The sequence below is a fragment of the Crocuta crocuta genome, unplaced genomic scaffold (genome assembly GCF_008692635.1).
Source record: "Crocuta crocuta isolate KB4526 unplaced genomic scaffold, BGI_CrCroc_1.0 scaffold288, whole genome shotgun sequence".
NCBI lineage: Eukaryota > Metazoa > Chordata > Mammalia > Carnivora > Hyaenidae > Crocuta > Crocuta crocuta.
Window position 1 is genome coordinate 1,435,729 of NW_027532607.1, and position 22,211 is coordinate 1,457,939.

The 22,211-nt window shown below is 39.2% G+C and overlaps 1 protein-coding gene across 2 annotated transcripts in view; it reads left to right on the plus strand.

The window, feature by feature from the left end:
* The window catches only part of EFCAB3 (EF-hand calcium binding domain 3), a 118,529-nt gene that overhangs the window by 48,685 nt on the left and 47,633 nt on the right, over window positions 1-22,211 (plus strand). For both annotated transcript variants that reach the window (XM_077780367.1, XM_077780368.1), the window contains 10 exons: window positions 3,847-3,900; window positions 4,561-4,665; window positions 6,242-6,295; window positions 7,649-7,753; window positions 9,478-9,531; window positions 10,132-10,236; window positions 10,720-10,773; window positions 12,063-12,167; window positions 18,345-18,398; window positions 19,475-19,579. In XM_077780367.1, coding sequence (XP_077636493.1) covers window positions 3,847-3,900; window positions 4,561-4,665; window positions 6,242-6,295; window positions 7,649-7,753; window positions 9,478-9,531; window positions 10,132-10,236; window positions 10,720-10,773; window positions 12,063-12,167; window positions 18,345-18,398; window positions 19,475-19,579 — 795 coding nt within the window. The remainder of the gene's footprint in view (window positions 1-3,846; window positions 3,901-4,560; window positions 4,666-6,241; window positions 6,296-7,648; window positions 7,754-9,477; window positions 9,532-10,131; window positions 10,237-10,719; window positions 10,774-12,062; window positions 12,168-18,344; window positions 18,399-19,474; window positions 19,580-22,211) is intronic.

The following is a 22,211-nucleotide window of genomic DNA, read 5'->3' on the forward strand; positions in this document are numbered from 1 at the left end:
ACTGCATGGAGATAAAGGCGGAGGGCTGATGGAATGTGGTAGCTGAAGGAGAGAGAGATACTAGAGGTGTGAAGCAGAAGTTCATAGCTTATATGATTGCGCCACACACACACACACACACACACACACACACACACACATTAAAGGTAGGGGTGGGAGAAGAAACAGAAAAAGGAGCAGAATGTGGACAAAAATGTTTAGAACATAATTTAATTGAGGTAACCACAGGACATTGAGATACAAGGTATTAAACAACTGAAAATGCATTTTCATAATTACTGTTGTTATTAGTGGGATAAAGAAGGACGATAAAAGAAACAGACGAGGAAAAGGTAAGAGAAAAGAAAAGGGCAGGACAAGATGATATAAAGATGTACACATGATGATATAGACTGACACGCTAAAAACAGCATAAGTGAGATGGTATCAGGGCTGAGTTGAAAGAACCCAGACTGAAGAAAAGGAAGGGAGTTGTCTCTTTGTTCCTTGCCAGAGCTCCCCAAATGAAGCTGGTGACTAACATCAGGATGCAGACCACCAAGAATCTTGACTGGCATGAAGGGCTGGTTCAAGTTTCTTTATACTAACATGAAATCTCAAGAACTAGAAAGAATATGTTTTACTATAACAGGACTGCATTATTCAAAGATCAAGGTTCTGAGTTGTTGTTTGATGTTTTTCCATGAGCAATCATGCTTTATTTTTGTTTTTTGTTTGTTTTTAATTTACATCCTAGTTAGTTAGCATCTAGTGCAATCACGATTTCAGGAGTAGAATCTAGTGATTCATCCCCTACATATAACACCCAGTGCTCATCTCAACAAATGCCCTCCTTAATGCCCCTTGCCCATTTAGCCATCCCCCCACCCAGAACCCCTCCAGCAACCCTCAGTTTGTTCTCTGTATTTAAGAGTCTCGTATGGTTTGCCCCCTCTCTGATTTTATATTATTTTTGCTTCTCTTCCCTTATGTTCATCTATTTTGTATCTTAAATTCCACATATGAGTGAAGTCATATGATTTTTGTCCTTCTCTGACTGACTAATTTTGCTTAGCATAGTACCCTCTAGTTCCCTCCATGTTGTTGCAAATGGCAAGATTTCATTCTTTTTTATTGCTGAGTAATACTCCATTGTGTACATATACCACATCTTCTTTGTCCATTCATTTTTGATGGACATTTGGGCCCTTTCCATACTTTTGCTACTGTCAATAACGCTGCTATAAACATTGGGGTGCATGTGCCCCTTCGAAACAGCACACCTGTATCTTTTGGTTAAATACCTAGTAGTACAATTGCTGAGTCATCGGGTAGTTCTATTTTTAATTTTTTGAGGAACCTCCATACTGTTTTCCAGAGTGGCTACACCAGTTTGCATTCCCACCAGCAGCACGAAAGAGATCCTCTTTCTCCACATCCTCGCCAACATTTGTTGTTGCCTGAGTTGTTAATCTGACAGGTGGGAGGTGGTATCTCATTGTGGCTTTGATTTGTATTTCCCTGGTGATGAGTGATGTTGAGCATTTTTTCATATGTCTCTTGCCTATCTGGATATCTTCTTTGGAAAAGTGTCTATTCATGTCTTCTGCCCATTTCTTCATTGGATTATTTGTCTTTTGGGTATTGAGTTAGATAAGTTCTTATAGATTTTGGATACTAATCCTTTACCTGATATGTGATTTGCAAATATCTTCTCCCATTCCATCAGTTGCCTTTCAGTTTTGCTGATTGTTTTCTTTGCCCTGCAGAAAGTTTTTGTCTTGATGAAGTCCCAACAGTTCATTTTTACTTTTGTTTCCATTGCCTCCAGAGATGTGTTGAGTAAGAAGTTGCTGCAGCCGAGGTCAAAGAGGTTTTTGCCTGCTTTCTCCTCTAGGATTTTGATGGCTTTCTGTCTTACATTTAGGCCTTTCATCCATTTTGAGTTTATTTTGTGTACGGTGTATGAAAGTGGTCCAGGTTCATTCTTCTGCATGTTACCGTCCAGTTTTCCCAGCACCATTTGCTGAAAAGACTGTCTTTATTCCATTGGATATTCTTTCCTACTTTGTCAAAGATTAGTTGGCCATATGCTTGTGAGTCCATTTCTGGGTTCTCTCTTCTGTTCTATTGATCTAAGTGTCTGTTTTTGTGCCAGTACCGTACTGTCTTGATGATTACAGCTTTGTAACACATCTTGAAATCTGGAATTGTGATCCCTCCAGTTTTGGTTTTCTTTTTCAGTATTGCTTTGGCTATTTGAGTTCCATACAAATTTTAGGACTGTTTGTTCTAGCTCTGTGAAGAATGCTAGTTTTATTTTGATAGGGATTGCATTGAGTATGTAGATTGATTTGGGTAGTATTGACATTTCAACAATATTTGTTCTTCCAACCCATGAGCATGGAATCTTTTTCCATTTTTTTGGTCTTCTTCAATTTCTTTCATAAGTTTCTATAGTTTTCAGTGTATAGATTTTTCATCTCTTTGGTTACGTTTATTCCTAGGTCTTTTGTATATGGCTTTTGTGATCTTCAGGTATGATCCTTTTATCCCTACCTTCTTTTATTTATCCCTACCTTCTTGAGGGTTTTTATAAAGAAAGGATGCTGTATTGTGTCAAATGCTTTCTCTGCATCTGTTGAGAGGATCATGTGGTTCTTATTCTGTCTTTTATTAATGTGAAGTATCACATTGATTGATTTGTGGATATTGAACCAGCCTTGCATCCCAGGTATAAATCCCACTTGATCATGATGAATAACTCTTTTAATGTATTGTTGGATCTAGTTGGCTAGTATCTTGTTGAGAATTTTTGCATCTGTGTTCATTAGGAATATTAGTCTGTAGTTCTCTTTTTTAGTGAGGTCTTTTTCTGCTTTTGGAATCAAGGTAATGCTGGCCTCACAAAATGAGTTTGGAAGTTTTCCTTCATTTCTATTTTTTTTTTTTGGAATATTATTTAGCCATAAAAAAGGATGAAATCTTGCCACTTGAAATGACATGGATAAAACCATAAAATACCTAGGAATAAACCTAACCAAGGATATGAGATCTGTATGATGAAAACTATAGAAAACTTAAGAAGGAAATTCAAGAAGACACAAAGAAATGGAAAAACATTCCATGCTCATGGATAGGAAGACTAAATACAGTTAAAATGTCATTACTACCCAAAGCAATCTACACATTCAATGCAATCCCATTCAAAATTGCACCAGCATACGTCTCAAAACTAGAACAAACTATCCTAAAATTTGTATGGAACCACAAAAGACCCCGAATAGCCAAAGTAATTTTGAAGAAGAAAACCAAAACGGGAGGCATCACCATCCCAGACTTTAGCCTCTACTACAAAGCTGTCATCATCAAGACAGTATGGTATTGGCACAAAAACAGACACATNCAAAAAAACAAAGTATCCAACTCTTGATCTCGGCTCATGGTTCGTGAGTTTAAGCCCCACATCAGGCTGACAGTGTAGAGCCTACTTGGGATTCTCTGTCTCCCTTCCTCTCTGCCCTCCCCTCCCTCCCTCCCTCAAATAAATAAATAAACATTTAAAAATAAATAAACATTTTAAATAAAATCTTTTTAAAAAAGAAAATATAATAAAACTTTTAGAACAAAACATGAAAAATTATTGAGATTCCATATACTAAATCTTTATTTAAGAATTTTATATAGGGGCACCTGGCTGGCTCAGTTGGTAGATCATGCAACTCTTGAGCTTGGGTTTGTGAGTTCAAGCCCCACACTGGGTATAGAGTATGCTTAAAAATTTTTTTTAATCTTAAAGAAAAGACATATGTCATTTTTCAAGTCTCATTATCTTCATCTGATTCTAAATTCTGATTTTTCCTACAGAAGATGAAAAGGTTGACTTGGACGTGTTGATGGAAGCAGCCAGTGCTTTTACAGGTGAGTGAGAACTTGTGTAAGATACCATAAACTTGAGATCTTGATGCCTTGTAGAGAATTACCCTTTTAAAGCAGTACTTGACCCTCTCTAGCCATCATCAGTAAGTATGCTTTGCTCTTTTACTTATTTATTGATGATTTTATCTTATTGCCAATAACCTAGATTCGTAGAGATTTAGGAAGAGTGTGGGCACTTTCAAAAAGAAGTATTAACTTGTTCAATGTTTTGGTCAGTGTTTATTTCTCCAGTGTTTAGAGAATCAAAATATAGGTGAACACAGTAAATCTCAATGTGAAGTTTTTGCATCAGGAAATATGGTCACTAGGAATAGTCAGCCCCATAACTCAAGTCATGAAGCAATATCAGAGCTATTATTTACCAGTATGATTATGTTCAGTCCATATACCATCATACTGCCCCCATGTTACTCCGTGCTATATTGATCCACACACAGAATAGAAGAGTTGTCTTCTTATTTTGATAAAAGAAACTTTTCAGATGTTGAATTTTACAATTACTCTGCATAAGTGGAGTCAGCTTGTGTATTTCAACTTCATCCTACAGTTAGAAATAATGCTATACTATATTATGTTTTTCATAATGAAGAAGAATTAGATTTCTTAATATTTTCACCCGAAATGATTCCTATCTATTCAAAGGAGAAAAGGCAGAAGCCAGTGACTTAAAAAATGTACTGGGAAACATGGGAATTGAGATCACTGAAAAAGAGGAGTTGATGCTGTCAGAAACTCTTCCAGTCTCTGGTGAGTATGTAACACACCACCATGGAGTTCAGGGAAACGTGGCACTGTGGGCTTCTGGGTGAGAACTGTCTAATTCCCTAAGAAACCCCCTAAGGAAAATGCAGTCCAGACATAAGAAACCCTATTCTCATCACTTGTGTTTTAGTTAGGAAATGATTAATTTATAAGTGAAAAATATACAAGTCAATGGGCCCTTGCTAAATATTTTTTTAACTTTTTAAAGTTTATTTATTTATTTTGAGGGAGTGAATGAGGAGAGGCAGAAAGAGAAAGAGAGAGAGAGACAGAGGGAAAATCCCAAGCACATTCCGCGCTGTCAGTACAGAGCCTGATACAGGGCTCGATCCCAGGAACCATGAGCCAAAATCAAAAGTCAGATGTTTTAGTGACTGAGCAACACAGGCACACTCCCCTCCCCACTAAATATTTTAAATGCTACACAGCTGAATTCTCCATAGCCCCCCTGAATGTGCCTTCCCATCTCCCCATAATCCAGCAACTAAATGATAAACACCTGAAAGCAGGTCACCTCCAGGGCCATGTGCTGGGACTGTTACTATCTGAATCTGATTGGTCAGTCGTCCAACCAGTCAGTCCCTCAAAAATTCCGCCTCTTGGGCACCTGCATGTACTCGCCCGTAGAGACCCAAGAGGCCAGCCTGTGCTCAGCCTGTGTCTCCTGCCCAGTCTCATGGACCTCCATGTAGACCTTCTTCCTGTACACACACTCCATAGCTCCTGTCCCCACTTATCCCTGAAGCAAGAGCGAGCCTACACATCACCGAGGGGCTAGTACCCCTTGATGGCAGAAGCAGCACTGTGGACAGCAAATGCCCGACGCCCATCTGTATTCTCCTCACACACACCTAAGGCTGTGGCCGCTCACCGTGCCTCGCATTCCCCCAGATTGCTCTCAAGGAGCTGATTATGAGAATTGGGATATCGGCTCTGAGAGAGCAGGACAGACGCACAGAGAAGCAGATGGGCGATCATGGCGATGCCTGCATATACTTGCCAGGCAGGCAGGCTCTGTGGAGTCTGTCAACACCACAGACGCTCTCGCCACAGGAAGGGGCCCCTTGGGACAGACAGCACCTGTGGAGATGGGTGGGGCTGGCAGATGTCCCTTGTTCTCCGACCCTGTTGCATTTCCTCTCCATTTATGAAAACAGTTTGTTTAAAGAACAAAATTTATTGAAATATTGTTTTATCCCACTGTTTGGGTTGATGACTATTTTTAATAAAATCCTTTTCTAGGCTCTATCATTCAGGCTACACATAGAGGAATCCCTTGTGGGCCTAGAGCATTGGCAGGGAAAAGGGAGAAAGGCAGAAGCATGAAAGTTAAAGAAAACTAAGAAGAAAGAAGCACATATATGGGTGTATTCGCAGCCTGCATCAGCTACTGTCATAGGTTCCACTGAGGAAATAGATTGAGCACATTGAGGGCCTTCCTTTTATTATTATTTGAGGATGAGAGAGAATAAATTTCTAGATGAATCATATCAAATGTCTTATGAAATTATATAATTCCTTATCCTTTTTCTTTTGACTTGAACTTTACCCTCTCCCACAGGAGATGGAAAGGTGTACAAGAAAAGACTACTGAATAGTGTGAAAACTCTCAAAGGTAAGAATGAGGAGAACAGCAGCTAAAATTTATTATGTTTTGCATTTGCTTTTTTTCTTATTCCTTTTTTTTAAGTTTACTTATTTATTTTGAGAGGGAGAGAGAGAGCAGGAGCTGGAGAGGGACAGAGAGAGAGAGAGAAACAGAGAGAGAAAATTCCAAGCAGGCTCCACACTGTCAGCGCAGAGCCTGACATGAAGCTCATTTCCGTGGACTGTGAGATCATGACCTGAGCAGAGATCAAGAGTCAGATGCTGGAGCGCCTGGGTGGCTCAGTTGGTTAAGCGTCCAACTTCGGCTCAGGTCATGATCTCGCGGTTTGGGGTTTCGAGCCCCGCGTCGGGCTCTGTGCTGACTGCCAGCTCAGAGCCTGGAGCCTGATTCAGAGTCTGTCACTCCCTCTCTCTCTGACCCTCCCCTGCTCACACTGTCTCTCTCTCTCTCTCCTAGAAATAAATTTAAAAAAAAAAGAGTCATATGTTTAACCAACTGAGCCACAGGCGCCTCTGCCTTTTTAAATTTCTGATTACAATCATGCTATTCCATTATTCTACTGGTTTAATGACATTGAACTTATGCTCATAACCTACCACTCTTCTTTAGGTATAACTACATGAAGTCATTCTTAATAATATGCAGGAAGTTTGAGATTCTGATTTCATTTACATTGATTATCACAATTCATCACTTATCTAATTCTTCTTTTCATCCATGAATATTTCTTTTTCAAAATTTTTTAACATTTATTCATTTTTGAGAGACAGAGAGAGACAGAGCATGGGAGGTGGGGATAGAGAGAGAGGAAGACACAGAATCGGAAGCAGGCTCCAGGCTCCTAGCCGTCAACACAGAGCCCGATGTAGAGCTTGAACTGACAAACCGTGAGATCATGACCTGAGCTGAAGTCGGATGCTTAACCAACTGAGCCACCCAGGCACCCCCATGATTATTCAATTAAAAATTATAGCACAGTGGGGCGCCTGTGTGGCTCAGTCGGTTAAGCATCTGAATTCGGCTCAGGTCATGATCTCACGGTTTGTGAGTTCAAGCCCCACGTCAGGCTCTGTGCTGACAGCTCAGAGCCTGGAGCCTGTTTCCGATTCTGTGTCTCCCCCTCTCTCTGACCCTCCCCTGCTCATGCTGTCTCTCTCTCTCTCTGAAATAAATAAAATATTTTTAAAAATGTTATAGCACAGTGCTGAGGGAGCATTTTCTCTTCTCAGCTCCAACACTATCTGGGTTCATTTAAATGGCTCATGTTTCACTCTTCACTTATGGTGCATACACATTCAAAGCTAGCATCTTCTACTTCTTGGACTTACTTATATTATTTACATCCTCTTCTTTCCTAAGGGAAAAGAGTCAGTATCGGTAACCTGGACCCCCTTATAAAGAGCATGGGAATTCAGCTTGAGAAAGAGGATCACCAGGACTTACTGAAACACCTGCCGACTGAGAGTAAGTACTTCAGATACCACTGCACCTTAGGGCTTCTATCTGAGGGCTTCTGAAGGCAAACCTATTGTTTAATCCCTTTGAAAAACTTAGGAAAGATTTCAAACACCTATCAAAGCAGAAAACAAACACTATAACAAATACTTGTGTATCCGCTGGCTAGAGTTAACAGATGTTATTATTTTGCTATATTTCTTTCATACATCTTCCTTCCTTTCCATGTATACCTTTTGTTAAAGAAGGTAGTTTCATTAATGACTGAATAAGACCCATTTAACTGGATACAAATGTCACAGAGGCAAAGGCAGTAGAATTCATTAGAAAGAGTTTGCTAAGGGGTAAGAGCCCAGCTAAAATCTCCTGAATTAGAGGGCTCTTAAATTCAAACGCAGAGGCAGTGGCTTCCCATTAAAAACCTGATGCAAAACAACTTGTAAGTGAGCCAGACAGCACATCTTCCAGCACAGCCAGCACATGCCACACCCAAATAAACACATTATTCTTCTTCCCTCATTCAGGGTTCTATTCTCAACTAATGATTGGCAGGTGGGGCTAAGGCCACTGTCACCAGCAAACATCTTTGCTGCCCCTGACCTGTAGCTGGCCTTAATGTAGAAAACAGCTTGAGCCCACCTCATAGTTTAATATTCCCTCTCCCTGAGTAAGTATCCATTATTTTGTCTGGCGCCTCTTCTCATCATGAAAAAAATCACTATAAATCATTTCGTTGTGACATTGTCCCCACATGTTAGCTAGGGGCCCTTAAAATGCTTCCTACCCAAAAAGGTCTGAGTGTTTTGAGGCCATTTAAAAAGAAAAAAAAAAGAAAAAAGGACAAAATAATTTTTTCTCTAATCCAACAGTGTGATTACTGTACCACTGGAATTTAATCATATATTTAGCTAGCACAAAACTAGATGCAAAACACTGAACTAGAGAATGAACAGTTTATACATGGTAGAACAAAGAAAATTAAAGCATAATCTCTGCTCTCAAACAGCTTACTGTCCTGAGGGGTGGAGGTGGGGAATGTAAGCAAAATTTCCAGAGTGGGAAGACAGCATTCTGTCAGGGCTTAACGGTCAGCTGCTTATGTAAATAAATGACATCTAGGCTTCAAATTCCATGTTGTCTCCTGAAATATGCTTCCTTATTGGGTCTGAAGGAAGGGAGAGTCCTATTAGAAGGAATTACAGCTGATCCTTGAACAACATGGATTTGACTGTGTGGATCCACTTATGTACAGATTTTTTTAGATTTCTTTATTAACATTTTCCTTTCCCTACCTTTCTTTATTGTAAACATACAGTAAAGAACACATATAACATATAAAACATGTGTTAATTGACATTTTATGTTATCCGTAAGGCTAGAGGTCAATGGTAGGCTGTTAGTAATTTTTGAGGAGTCAGAAGTTACACATGGATTTTCAACTTTGTAAGCGGATCAACACCCCTACCTCCCACGTTGTTCAAGAACCAACTGTATTATTAAACCTGCTTAATCTCTGTGTTAAGGGTCATTGGATACTTTTTACCCAGTGGTATTAATTAGAAGGATGTTCACTTTAACATTTTGATCTCTCTCTGTTTATTTTGAGTTTAAAAAGTTACTAAGGAAAATTATGAAAAAATGGCTGAATTTGAACCCTTTATATGACTTAAATTCTTCATATCATTTTTCTGTGTCTAAGAGTTAGTCTATGTCTGAATTGCCTTTTTTTACAGAGAATAAAATGGCCGATTTGAATGTGGTGATGGATGACGCAAAAGCTTTTACAGGTAAGAAGTAGTGGTAAAAAGCGAATTCATTGTTAACTCAGACCTTACTGCTTTATAGGGGGGAAAAAAGATGCTTTTAAAACAGTAGTTTTCTCTTCAGCTATCACTGACATGTGAAGTTGACCTGCCCCTCCCCCTACAAATTTAAGGGTTAAATGTTTGCTTTATAATCTTACTGTTTGATTTGGGATTTTTCCTGTGTAGACCTACTTATATGGAGTTTGGACCAAGAATGTTTTCCACTTTACCATTGTTCAAACCACCGAAATAGAGGTGATCACTGTTCAGTCTCAAGGTGAAGTTTTTGTAGGACAACCAGGAAGTAGGTGTCAAAAGACCCCGTTATTCAAGAAATACAATGGCATTTGACTTATCTGGGATTGTATCTACTTTTCTTTTGCTTGAATTAAAAGTATAAATTCTATTTCTGAACATAATCCATTCGCCCACATGCACTCTAAATCTACACAGGTTAGCAAGTTTCACTGTCAGTTTCCTCTCTCAGTAAGCCCATGCCGCATAGGCAGGCTTCTCTATAATTTGAAATCATTCGTCCATTCCTAAAATTCTTACGTGTGAGCATTTCTCATCTTTCCAAAGGAGAAAAGGTTAATGTCGGGAATCTGAACAGTGTGCTAAGGAAAATGGGACTAGTACTCACTGATGAGGAGAATGGGGAGCTGCTGAAGACTCTGCCCATTCATGGTGAGCATTTAGCACATCTTTGAAACTTGGATTAATGGGCTTATGTATGAAAACCGCTGAAATCACTTATGCATATGTCTAGTAAAACCCATTTAGAAAACTTGGTGTCCCCAAAGAAGAAATCCTGTTCTTACACTTACACTTTAATATTGAAAATTGGCAACATCTTTCACTAATCTTCATCACCAAGGCTAAATTATCACAGCTTCACTTAAATCCTGACCAAGGAAATGAGGGAAACCAGAGGAAAGGGGGAGAAATAAGGAGATAAAGGCTGTTTTTAATTCAACCAGTAGGTAGATTTATATCAGCGAAAGCCTTATCTTTGATTTCATGCTTCCTTGAGGGCAAAATAAAATAAAATTCTGAAGAAATCTGAAGCATTTCCCCCCCTGAGATTATGGATGTTGGATTGTCTTTGTGCTGTATTTGTTAATCTTCCCTTCATTTAACCTGTATTCTTAACCGTGTCTTGTCTTGCAGCTGATGGAAAAGTATATAAGAAGAGATTGCTAAAAGGTGTGAAAGCACTCGAGGGTAAGTGAGAAACAAGTGAGAGCGCAAGTAAAAATAAATTCCTCATGTTCAGCATTTGCCTTTAAATGTTCCAACTTTGCTTCCTGCCAATTTTTTGATCCATTGTTTTGGACTGATAACTTCCCATTTTTCTTTGGGTGCATTGACATTTCAGGATGGAAATTCTAACACCGTGTTCTAGCTAACATTCGGTAGGGTTAAATTATTTGTCAGCAATTTAGTGGGAGAACAGGGACCAGGCCTCAGCACAAAGAAAAGCTGTACTACAGATGAGGCCTCTTGTACAGCTAGGACGGTACAGACCGGCTGCTGTTTGAGCCATGAGTAGACTGGCCTGTTCCTCTCTGTTCACCTCTCGTGGAAAACTGAAGCCATGTCCACTGGACGGGTATTAAGGAAAATATCCTATCTCTACCCTTTATACTAATTCTGTTGTAAACAATTTTTTTTTATTTTTAATCAGAAATTATTTTTAAAACACCAAATACTACAAGAAAACTGTCCAATTCTACCACTTAGAACACTGATAAAATAATTGTAAGTCAAGGGACACCTGGGTGGCTTAGTCAGTTAAGCATCTGACTCTTGATTACAGCTCAGGTCACGATCTCACAGTTTCCATTCATGAGATCTGGGGATTGTCTCTCTCCCTCTTTTTTTTTCTGCCTCTCTGCTGCTTGTGCACATTCTCTCTCTCTCCCTCCCCCCTTCCCTCCCTAAGAATAAATAACTAAACATTTTTAAAAATTCTGCAAAGAATTATAAGTCAGGTCATGGGGATATAATGTACAGCATGGTGATTATAGTTATAATACCATATTGTTTCTTTGAAAATTGCTAAGAGATGGATTTTTAAAGTTCTCACCACAAGAAAAAAATGTGTAACCCTGCATGGTGATGGATGTTAATAAGACTTATTGTGGTGATCACCCTGTGATAGATACAAATACTAAATTACTATGTTGTACATCTGAAACTGATATAATGTTGTGTGTCAGTTGTATCCCAATTTTTTAAAAAAGTGAGAGTCCTCCTACCCCCCATCAATCTCATCAGTTTCCATAAAGGTAAATACGTTTACTGTCCACCTTTGTCTCAATGGTTATCTTTCTCAATTTTTTCCTACTTTCAACAGAAATATCTAAGTCTAGGGAGAGATATATGTTAATAGTTTCTTCGTGCTCTTTTGCCTTATCCTCCATTGGGGTTTATGATGCATGACCATGATTAGCATTTTCACTCTTAAGCATCAATATTCATGTTCTTATTTCATGCCCTTCTTTCCTAAGGACCAAGGGTCAGACTGGAAAAAGTGAAATCCCTTGTGGAAGACACGGGAATTAGACTGAATGATGAGGAACTCGAGGAACTAATGACCAAAGTGTCAATTGACGGTGAGTATTACAGGTATCATTATGCCCTTCAAAGAAATATTGCACCCTTCTATCAGAACTGCTGAAGGCAGCCTTCCTTTTTTGTATTTAACAAAGTAAATGTAAGTAGAAAAACTTAATCTTGACTCATTAGGAATAGTGTCTCCAAAAATGCTTTTTTAAAAGCTATGTTGCAGGAGCGCCTGGGTGGCTCAGTAGGTTGAGCGTCTGACTCTTTATTTTTTTTAATGCTTTATTTACTTTTTGAGAGAGAAAGCATAAGTAGGGGAGGGGCAGATAGAGAGGAGGACAGAGGATCTAAAATAGCAGCAAGCCCAATGCAGGCCTCAAACTCTAAACCATGAGATCATGACCTGAGCCGAAGTCGAATACTCAACCAACTGAGCCATTCAGGCGCCCTGAGCATCTGACTCTTGATATGAGCTTACATGTCATGATTTCACGGTTCATGGGATCAAGACCCAAGTTGGGCTCTGTGCTGACAGTACAGAGCCTCCTTGAGATTCTCTCTCACCTTCTCTCTCTGCCCCTCTCCTGCTCACATTGCGTGCTCTCTCATTCTTTCTCTCTCTCTCTCTCTGTCTCAATAAATAAATAAATTTTTAAACTATATATGTTGGGGATACTATTGTAAAAGTCAGTCATGCCTGTAATGCTACACATACAAGTCACTGAAAGAAAAGTGAATTTTTTTTACCTCATTTATAGGGGAACGCGTTCGGGGCACCTGAGTGGCTCGTTGGTTAAGCATCCGACTTGGGCCTAGGTCATGATCTCACTGTTCTGGAGTTTGAGCCCTGTGTTGGGCTCTGTGCTTGGGTTCTGTGCTGACAGCTCAGAGCCTGGAGCCTTCTTCAGATCCTGTGTCTCCCTCTCTTTCTCTGCCCCTCCTCAACTCATGCTCTGTCTTTCTCTTTTTCCCTCTTTCTCTCTCTCTCTCAAAAATAAATAAACATTAAAAATTTTTTCTGTAAGGGAACATGTTCATAAGGGAATATTTCAGGGGAAAATTAACAAAGTCAGAAATCAAATGATGAATTTGGAAACTAATTTGACAATAAACTATTTGTAAAAAAAAAAAAAAAGAAATCAAATGATGAATTAGATGAGAATGATTGCAAGACAAAGAGCTAGTATCCCAATGGTAGAAAAAGCCCCCACATATCAATAAAAAACGTACTGAAAGCAGAAAAATAGTTAAATATACAAACAGATAATTCATAAAAGAGCACTATAATTCCCCAGTAACATATGAAAAGATGTCTGACCTCACCAATAATCATAAAAATACAAATAAAACAAAATACAGTATTATTTTCACTCATTGGGCAGGCAAAAATTAGCAAGATTGATAATATCTAGTTTTGGAGAGGATATGAGGAAAGGGACTCACTGACAGGTAAGCATTTGCCTTTGCTATATATGGTCTTAGAAAAGTCACATATCTGGGGGTGCCTGGGTGGCTCAGATGGTTAAGCGTCTGACTTCAGCTCAAGTCATGATCTCACAGTTCGTTGGTTCAAGCTCCACATCAGGCTCTGTGCTGACAACTAGCTCAGAGCCTGGAGCCTGTTTCAGATTCTGTATCTCTCTCTCTCTCTTTCTCTCTCTCTCTCAAAAAAAAAAAAATTAAAAAAAAATTTTTTAAAAGAAGTCATGTAGCAGTATCTATGGTAGGGTGGAGAGGGCCTTCCCTTTTCCCCTGGTGAATCTAGCCAATAGGCCTCATCTGTAGTACAGCTTTTCTTTGTGCTGAGGCCTGGTCCCTGTTCTCCCACTAAATTGCTGACCAATAATTTAACCCTACTGAATGTTTTTTTTTTTAATGTTTTTATTTTTTTTTATTATTTATTTCTAGGAGAGAGAGAGAGACAGCGTGAGCAGGGGAGGGTCAGAGAGAGAGGGAGACAGAGACTCTGAAATAGGCTCCAGGCTCCGAGCTGGCAGTCAGCACAGAGCCCAACGCGGGGTTCGAACCCACGAACCGCGAGATCATGACCTAAGCGAAAGTCGGACGCTTAACCGACTAAGCCACCCAGGCGCCCCTAACCCTACTGAATGTTAGTGTCTTCCTATGTTAAATGGGAAGTTGAACTAAATAATTCTCTAGGGTCACTTCTTTCTCTGAAATCAATATAGATAAAACCTGCAAAGTACTTAATGCAGTGTCTAGAAGACTCAGCAAATGTTAGTCACGATGAAGGTGGTGGTGAAGGTGGCGGGGAAGAGGGAGGAGATGCTGGAGAAGAACAGGAGGAAGAAGAAAAGGAAATTCTATGACCTATGAATTAATTTTGCCATTTATGAAAATATAAGTCCTAATTGAATAAATGTTTGTTTACTGATTACGACCTTTATATAAATAAATAGGTGAGTTGCAACCAGAGCATTTTATAAGAAATAGCACTGGGCTCACTGTCTTCCTCCTTCACTACTCCTGTCCTTGTTCTTGGCAACTTCCATATCTTTCATGCACACAGATCAGGGCTTTTGACTCTACTGTGCCATAGACTCCTTTGTCAGTCAGAAGAATGGGTCACTTTGGAGTATAATATTTTTAAATGCATAAAATAAAATAGGTAAGATTATGAAGAAACTGTATCAACTTATCAAAACATTAAAGATACCAATTATTAGTACCTAATAACACATTTAACAAGTTCTAGTAGTAGATCTAATAATTAATTAGAATTTTAAAGTAGTGATGAGTAGGGCACCTGGGTGACTCAGTCAGTTAAGCATCTAACTCCAGCTCAGGTCATTATCTCACAGTCTGTGAGTTTGAATCCCATGTGGGGTGAGCTCAAGCCCTGCTTTGGGTGAACCCCACTTCCCTCTTTGTCTCTGTCTCTGCCCGTTGTGGGATTCTCTCTCTCTCCCTCTCTGTCCCCTCACTCATTTGCACCCTCTCTCTCAAAAAAATATGTGTATACAAAGGGGCCACCTGGGTGGCTCAGTACTTTAAGCGTCTGACTTTGGCTCAGGTTATGATCTTGCAGTTCACAGGTCCAAGCCCCAGATTGAGCTTTTTGCTGACAGCTCAGAGCCTGGAACCTGTTTCAGATTCTGTGTCTCCCTCTCTCTCTGTCCCTCCCCTATTCACTCTGTCTCTCTCTCAAAACTAAATAAACATTTTAAAACATTTTTAATAATAATAAATAAAGTACTGATGAGCATAAGTAACTTTTCAATGTATTTGCAAGAGGTACCATATAATATCCAAAATGTCAGTGATTTGTACTCATAGCAAAGTCATAGGCTTTACTACTATGACTGTGGTTTGTTGCCTAATTAATAATCGAAGAAAATGCACCAGCCCCCTGTGCAGTCAGAACTTAACTACTAATAGCCTACTGTTCACTGGAAGCCTTACCAATAACTTAAGTCAATTAACAAATATTTTACATGCTATATGTATTATATACTATATTCTTACAATAAAATAAGCTAGAGAAAATAAATTGTTATTAAGAAATCATAAGGAAGATTGGTGTGCCTGGCTGGCTGAGTCAGTAGAGCATGTAACTCTTGATCTCAGGGTCATGAGTTCAAGCCCCACATTGGGTGTGGAACTTACTTAATTTAAAAAAATCATATTGAAGGGACGCCTGGATGGCTTAGTTGGTTAAGCGTCCGACTTTCGCTTAGGTCATGATCTTACGGTTCGTGGGTTCGAGCCCCGCATCGGGCTCTGTGCTGACTGCCAGCTCAGAGCCTGGAGCCTGTTTCAGTCTGTGACTCCCTCTCTCTCTGACCCTCCCCAGCTCACGCTGTCTCTCTGTCTCCTAGAAATAAATAAAACATTAAAAAATTTTTAAAAAAATCATATTGAAGAAAAATACATTTACAGTACTATACTGTATTTACCAAAAGTGTCCATGTATAAGTGCTGTTCAAACCCATATTGTTCAAGGGTCCACTGTACTTTTTTCCCATTCAAGCTCAAGGACTCCCTGAATTCTATCATTAGAGGGTCCATAAACCCCAGGTTAAGAAATCTTGATTAAATCTTAATTAGCTCCTGTTATAAGTCACCTGTCTAAACACCCTGATCTCCTGTTCCTTGACTTCTTTAATTTCACTCATCTTTCACTCCTGTCCCCTTAACTGCTACTCACATGGTGATGACGTAGACCTTGTCCTCACCTTATACCTCATCATCTCCCAAAACTCTATTTCATTACCCACCCTCTGACATTTATCTTTACAGTTTATTTACCACGCAGATATTTCTGCCATAACACAATGTAGGAATGCCTGAAGAACCTCCCATTCCATAAAATGTAAATTGCCTCCTAGGGGCACATTACTTAGAGTTGTCTGGTGACTGATCGTAGCAGCTACACCTGTGAGCATAGCATAATGTATAACCTTGTCAGATCTCTGTGTTGTACACCTGAAACTAATAGAACAATGTGTGTCAACTATACCTCAAAAAAATCCCTACCACTTGCTGTGACTCTGTCTCCTCTTCCTCATGCCCATTCACCCTTGAGCCTCATTCCCTACCATGGAACCGGACCAGCTCACAATCATCAGTGACCTCTCTCTCTTGCCAAGATTCATGCTCAAGTCTCTGTTATTTTACTTGGTATCTCATCAGCATTTGACATAGTGACTAACTCATCTTTGTTGAAACATTTTTTTCTCCAGACTTTTGAAGCCCCATACTCACCTAATTTTTTTCTGTCCTTACTGGGAGCTTCTTTTCAGTTTCTGACTCTTTTTCCCCTGCAAGATCTCTAAATAATGAAGGGTCCAGGGCTAAACCCTTGGCTGTTTTTGTTTTTTTTTTTCTTAATCTACACCTTCTTCCTAGGGGATTGCATCCAGTCTCATTGGGTCAGATAACTTCTTTAAGCTGAGAAAAGCAAATTTATATGTCCAGCTCAACCATCCTAAGTCAGGAATGATATCTCAAACTAGCTATTTGATATCTCTACTTGGGTGTCCAAAAGGCATCACTAATTTAATGAAATATTGATTAATTCCCCTAAAAAGGCTTGAGTCTTTCTAGTAATGACATCCCATCTACCTTGTTAATTGGGAAGGAGGGTAAGGAGGGTCGGAGAAGGGAACAAATAGTTTCCCTTCCTTGATTTGTCCTTTCCCTTACATCCCACATTTAAATCTAGGCTCCACCTGGAAAACATGTCCAGGATTCATCCATTTATCACCACCTCCACTGCTGACACCACCAGCATCTCTTTTCTGGACCACTGAAACAGTCTCCTGTCTAGTCTCCATTCCTCCAGTTCCCGTGCACAGCAGCCAGAGTGATCTTTTGAAAGCTAAAATCTGGTTAAATTACTCTCCTTTCTCCAAGGCCTCCAATGACCTTCCATTGCAACCGGAATAAAACCCCACCTTTATCATGGGGGCCTACAGCGCCCTGCGTGATGTGGCCCATGCACACCAGCCTTTTCTCGGCCTCTCAATCACATCAAATTCATGCCCAACTTAGGGTTGTCCCTCCTGCTGTTTTTCTACTTGGAACTTTCCTCCCCTCATTCTTTATATGGCTATCTTCTTCCTGTCATTCAGCTTGAAGTCTGAATAGTCCTCAGAGAGACCATCTCTGACTTCCCTGTCAAAAGCAATCCCACCACTATTCTTTATTATATAACCCTACTTTATTTCGATGATATTATAACAGTAATTCAAATGATCCTTTTTGTTTATTTGTTTATATGCCAATTGTCCGTTTCCCTCTGTGAGATTGTACGTCCACTCCTTGACAGCAAGAACTCTGCCAGCTGGTTTACTTTTGTACCCCCCAAAGCCTAGCAAAGTGCCTGGCACACAGAAGCTACCCCCTTAAATATCTGTTGATTAACTGACTAAATTTTAAAAAATACTCAGGATCAGGTTCATTTGTCCTTTCCCCCATCCTTACCTGTAACCAATCACTTCTTAGTTTAATCTTACTCTAGTGGTCTCTAAAGCAAAGAAAAAAGAAGATATAAGAATGATTTATTACAGATTGAAAGCTTTCTTCATTTCTAAGATAACACTGTTATCTCTGAGGTTAAGTCCATAAAATCCTAAGGAAAATTTAGGAAAACGTTACTGAATTCTCACGGTCTTCATAGTTTTAGAACTTATGTATCATAAATTTTGTGCATCTCAGTTACACTAGCTTATCTGATTCTGAAGTTTATTGCCCTTGCCTTACAGATGATAGAACAATTGGTCTGAATGATTTGCTAAATGCCATCAGTTGCATAAAGAGTAAGTTCCAAGCTATGACAAAAAGATATTGTAAATAACATCTTCGTATTTTGTTATTGGTGGAGAAAACTATTTCCCCTTCACATATGTTTCAGTGCTTTCATATGTGTACTTTTATGGATGCTTCTGAACTTGGGTGAACAGTATGTAATGTATATTTACATACCAATTCCCATAATATTCTCAGCAGTTTTTCCCAAAAGAGTTCTTCACCATAGTGGTAGATATCAAGAGCCAAAGAACTATTCCTTTTCCCCACAAACCGCACTCCCAGAAATTTATCCTCTGGCAATAATTTAGCTGAACAAAAAGAAAAAAAAAATCTCTACCCAAAGACCTTCAGAGAAATTTGAAACAGCATAAATATCTAACAGTATAGGAATAACTACATATACTATGGCCTGTTAGGCCACTGAGATATCATGTGTTGAAATGTTAACTGTAAAGATTACATGGTAACTTGGAAATATGTTAATGACATAATATTAGGTTGGAAAAACAGAATACAGAATGGTGTGGATATTAGATTTCCACATAGTAAAAGTACAGCATTATTGTCAGAGGCCAGAAATGGCATATGAAAAACTACACATGGTTTTTGTGGTAGGGTAGCAGAATTATATTTTCCCTTTTTATATCAATCTTTAATTTTGCTGCATTATTTTTACAATGAATGAGAAAAAATTACTTCTTTGTTGAGATGAATAAAATTCTTGGAATGCATAGTGATCACAGAAACTACAAGCAAATATTTTTAAATGAAAATAAAATGTTTAAGACTAGTCTATAGAAAAACACTGAATTTTCAAGCAGGGTAGGAGAAAGGGTAAAAATAAAGCCAAATCCTTATATGTAGCTTAATTTGCTATGGATTTTGCAATAACTCACCAGTCAACTCCTCACCCATGGTGTACTTTCCATTTTGTAGCCGCCAGAATTAAAGACACAGGACTTTTTTCTGACCTGTTAATTCTGGGTATTCGTGAGCAATAGTATATATAAGTACAGATAGCAATTTTGATCCTTTATAAATAGTTCTATAATATTTACATAAATTATTTCTTTATTTTTCTAAGGAGAGGTGATTGCTCTCCAGGACTTAGATACCTTTCTAGCAAGTAAGGGGATTGAGCTCAAAGAAGATGACATGAAGTCGCTGATGCCTCATTTGACAATTAAAGGTGAGAAAAATTCTCTTGTCTTCCCAGAAGTGTGTCTTTGTTATCCTGTATATAAAATTCTCAGAAATGATCCTTCTTTTTTTTAAGTTTATTGATTTTGAGAGAGAGAGAAAGAGAAAGACAGCGATCAAGGGAGGAGGAGGGGATGGGGGAGAAAGAATCCCAAGCAGTCTCTACACTGTTAACTCACAGAGCCCAACTCGGGGCTCAAGCCCATAACCATGAGATCAGGACCTAAGCCAAGATCATGACCTGAACCAAGATCAAGAATTGGACATTTAACCAACTGAGACACCCAGATGCCCCTCCCCCAAACCTTTTATTTTTTTAATTTATTTTTCCCCCATCCCTTTTAAAGATCAACCTTTACCTGGCTCTTCTGCCTGGTAATTATGATCATCCACCCCCTCATTCTTTTCTCAACCCTCTTTTTAATTGTCTATAAGAAGCCACTTCTGCTTCCTTGCTTCACATTCTTTGAATCCTTGCACTTGGCTTCCTCACTCATATAGCCGTGACTCTACCAAAATAGCCCCCAGAATCCAAAATCACTAATGACTTCCTTTACCAGCTTCACTTATTCAAGATTCCCAGCGTGGGAACAATCGAGGGTTTATTCCCGTCTTCTCGGTTTTAGCTCCTTCCCTCCCTTGATTATATGGCTTCTTGATGGTTGCTTTAGTCACCAACTCTCCATGACAGTAGCTCTCAAATTACAGTCCAGGGACACCCCTCTCTTTTGGGAGGTCCATTAGTTCAAAACTTTTTTTTTTTAATGATCTGACGCTTTTTAAAGTACAATTTTTAATGTTTATTTATTTTTGAGAGAGAGAGAGAGAGAGGCAGAGCACAAGCAGGGAAAGAAAAGGCAAAGAGAAAGAGGGAGACACAGAATCTGAAGCAGGCTCTAGCAGAATCTGAAGCAGAATATGAATCTGCTGACAGCTCAGAGCCCAATGCCAGACTCAAACCCATGAACTCATGAGATCATGACCTGAGCCGAAGTCGGACACTTAACTGACTGAGCCATCCAGGCACCCCAGAAACTATTTTTAAAACAACACTAAAACATTATTTGTCTTTATCATTCTCATTCACTCACAAGCATACAGTAGCTTTTTTAATAAGCTACATAACATATCCACGCAATATATCTGAAAAACCTATGAAAATATTTCTTTTCTGACTACCTAACTCTATGAAGCCAGATTTTCTTCAACCAAAAAAGCATATCACAGCAAAGTAAATGCAGAAACAGACTGAGAATCCCAGCTGTCTACTATTAAGCCAGACATTAAAGAGATTTGCAAAAATGTAAAACAATGCTATTTTAGCCCAGGCTGCTGTAACAAAAATACCATAGACTGGGTGGCTTATGAACAACAGAAATTTATTTCTCACAGTTCTGCAGCCAGAAGTCCTGGGATCAGGGTGCCAGCACGGTTGAGTTCCGGTGAGAACACTCTGGGCTGCAGATTGTCAATTTCTCATGGTATCCTCACAGGGCAGAGAGCACAGATCAGCAGGCTCTCTCCTGACTCATATGGGCACTAATCCCGTGAAGGTCTGCCTTCATGGTCTCATCCTATTTTAATCACCTTCCCAGAAGCCTGCCTCCTAATACCATCACGTTGCTGATAGGATTTTTTTTAATGTTTATTTATTTTTGAGAGAGAGACAAGAGTGTAAGGGGTAGGGGCAGAGAGAGAAGGAGATACAGAATCTGAAGGAAGCTCCAGGCTCTGAGCTGTCAGCACAAGAGCCTGATGCGGGGCTTGAACTCACAGACCTCACAGACTGTGAGATCATGACCTGAGCCTAAGTCGGATGCTTAACCAATTGAGCCACCCAGGTGCCCCGATAGGATTTTAATATATGAATTAGGAGGGTTGGGGTGGGGTAGGGGGGACACAAACATTCAGTCAGTAACACTGCCTTTCCCACTAAATGTTAATGCTTTAATTTTTCATTTTCAAATGATATATATTTTTCATTTAAAAGTATGTTAATGTGTACTGGATTTATTATTGCTATTTTGAAATATTTTTTAAGGGTGCCTGGTGGCTCAGTCGGTTAAGCATCCAACTTCAGCTTAGGTCATGATCTCATGTGCTGACAGCTCAGAGCCTGGAGCCTGCTTCAGTTTCTATGTCTCCCTCTTTCTCAGCCCCTCCCCTGCTCACATTCTGTCTCTCAAAAATTAATAAACATTAAAAAAATTTTAACATTTTTTAAATTTCTCAGTTTTAATAACTTATGGTAATTATAACCCACCTAATAATGATAACCCACATAAACCTCTTGGAGGTTGTCAAAAAGTTTTAAGAATTTAAAGATGCCCTGAGACCAAAATGCTTGAAAACCTTTGTTCCCGGAATTATTTTTTGTCACCATTGTGTTTCCAGCTGCCTGTTAAATATCTCTTCCTTTCCCACTAGTACCTTAAGCATCTTTTGTGGGTAAGAGTGGACTTTTTCTTTAACATAAGATGCACAGAGCTGAGCTAATCAGACTCCTCAGGATGGCACACTATCATTATTGGTCCCATGGAAAGACTCTTTGTGTTTCATTTTATTATTTTCCCTTTTACCTCCTGTTTCCATTCCTTGTTCCTTCCCTCCATCATAGGTAC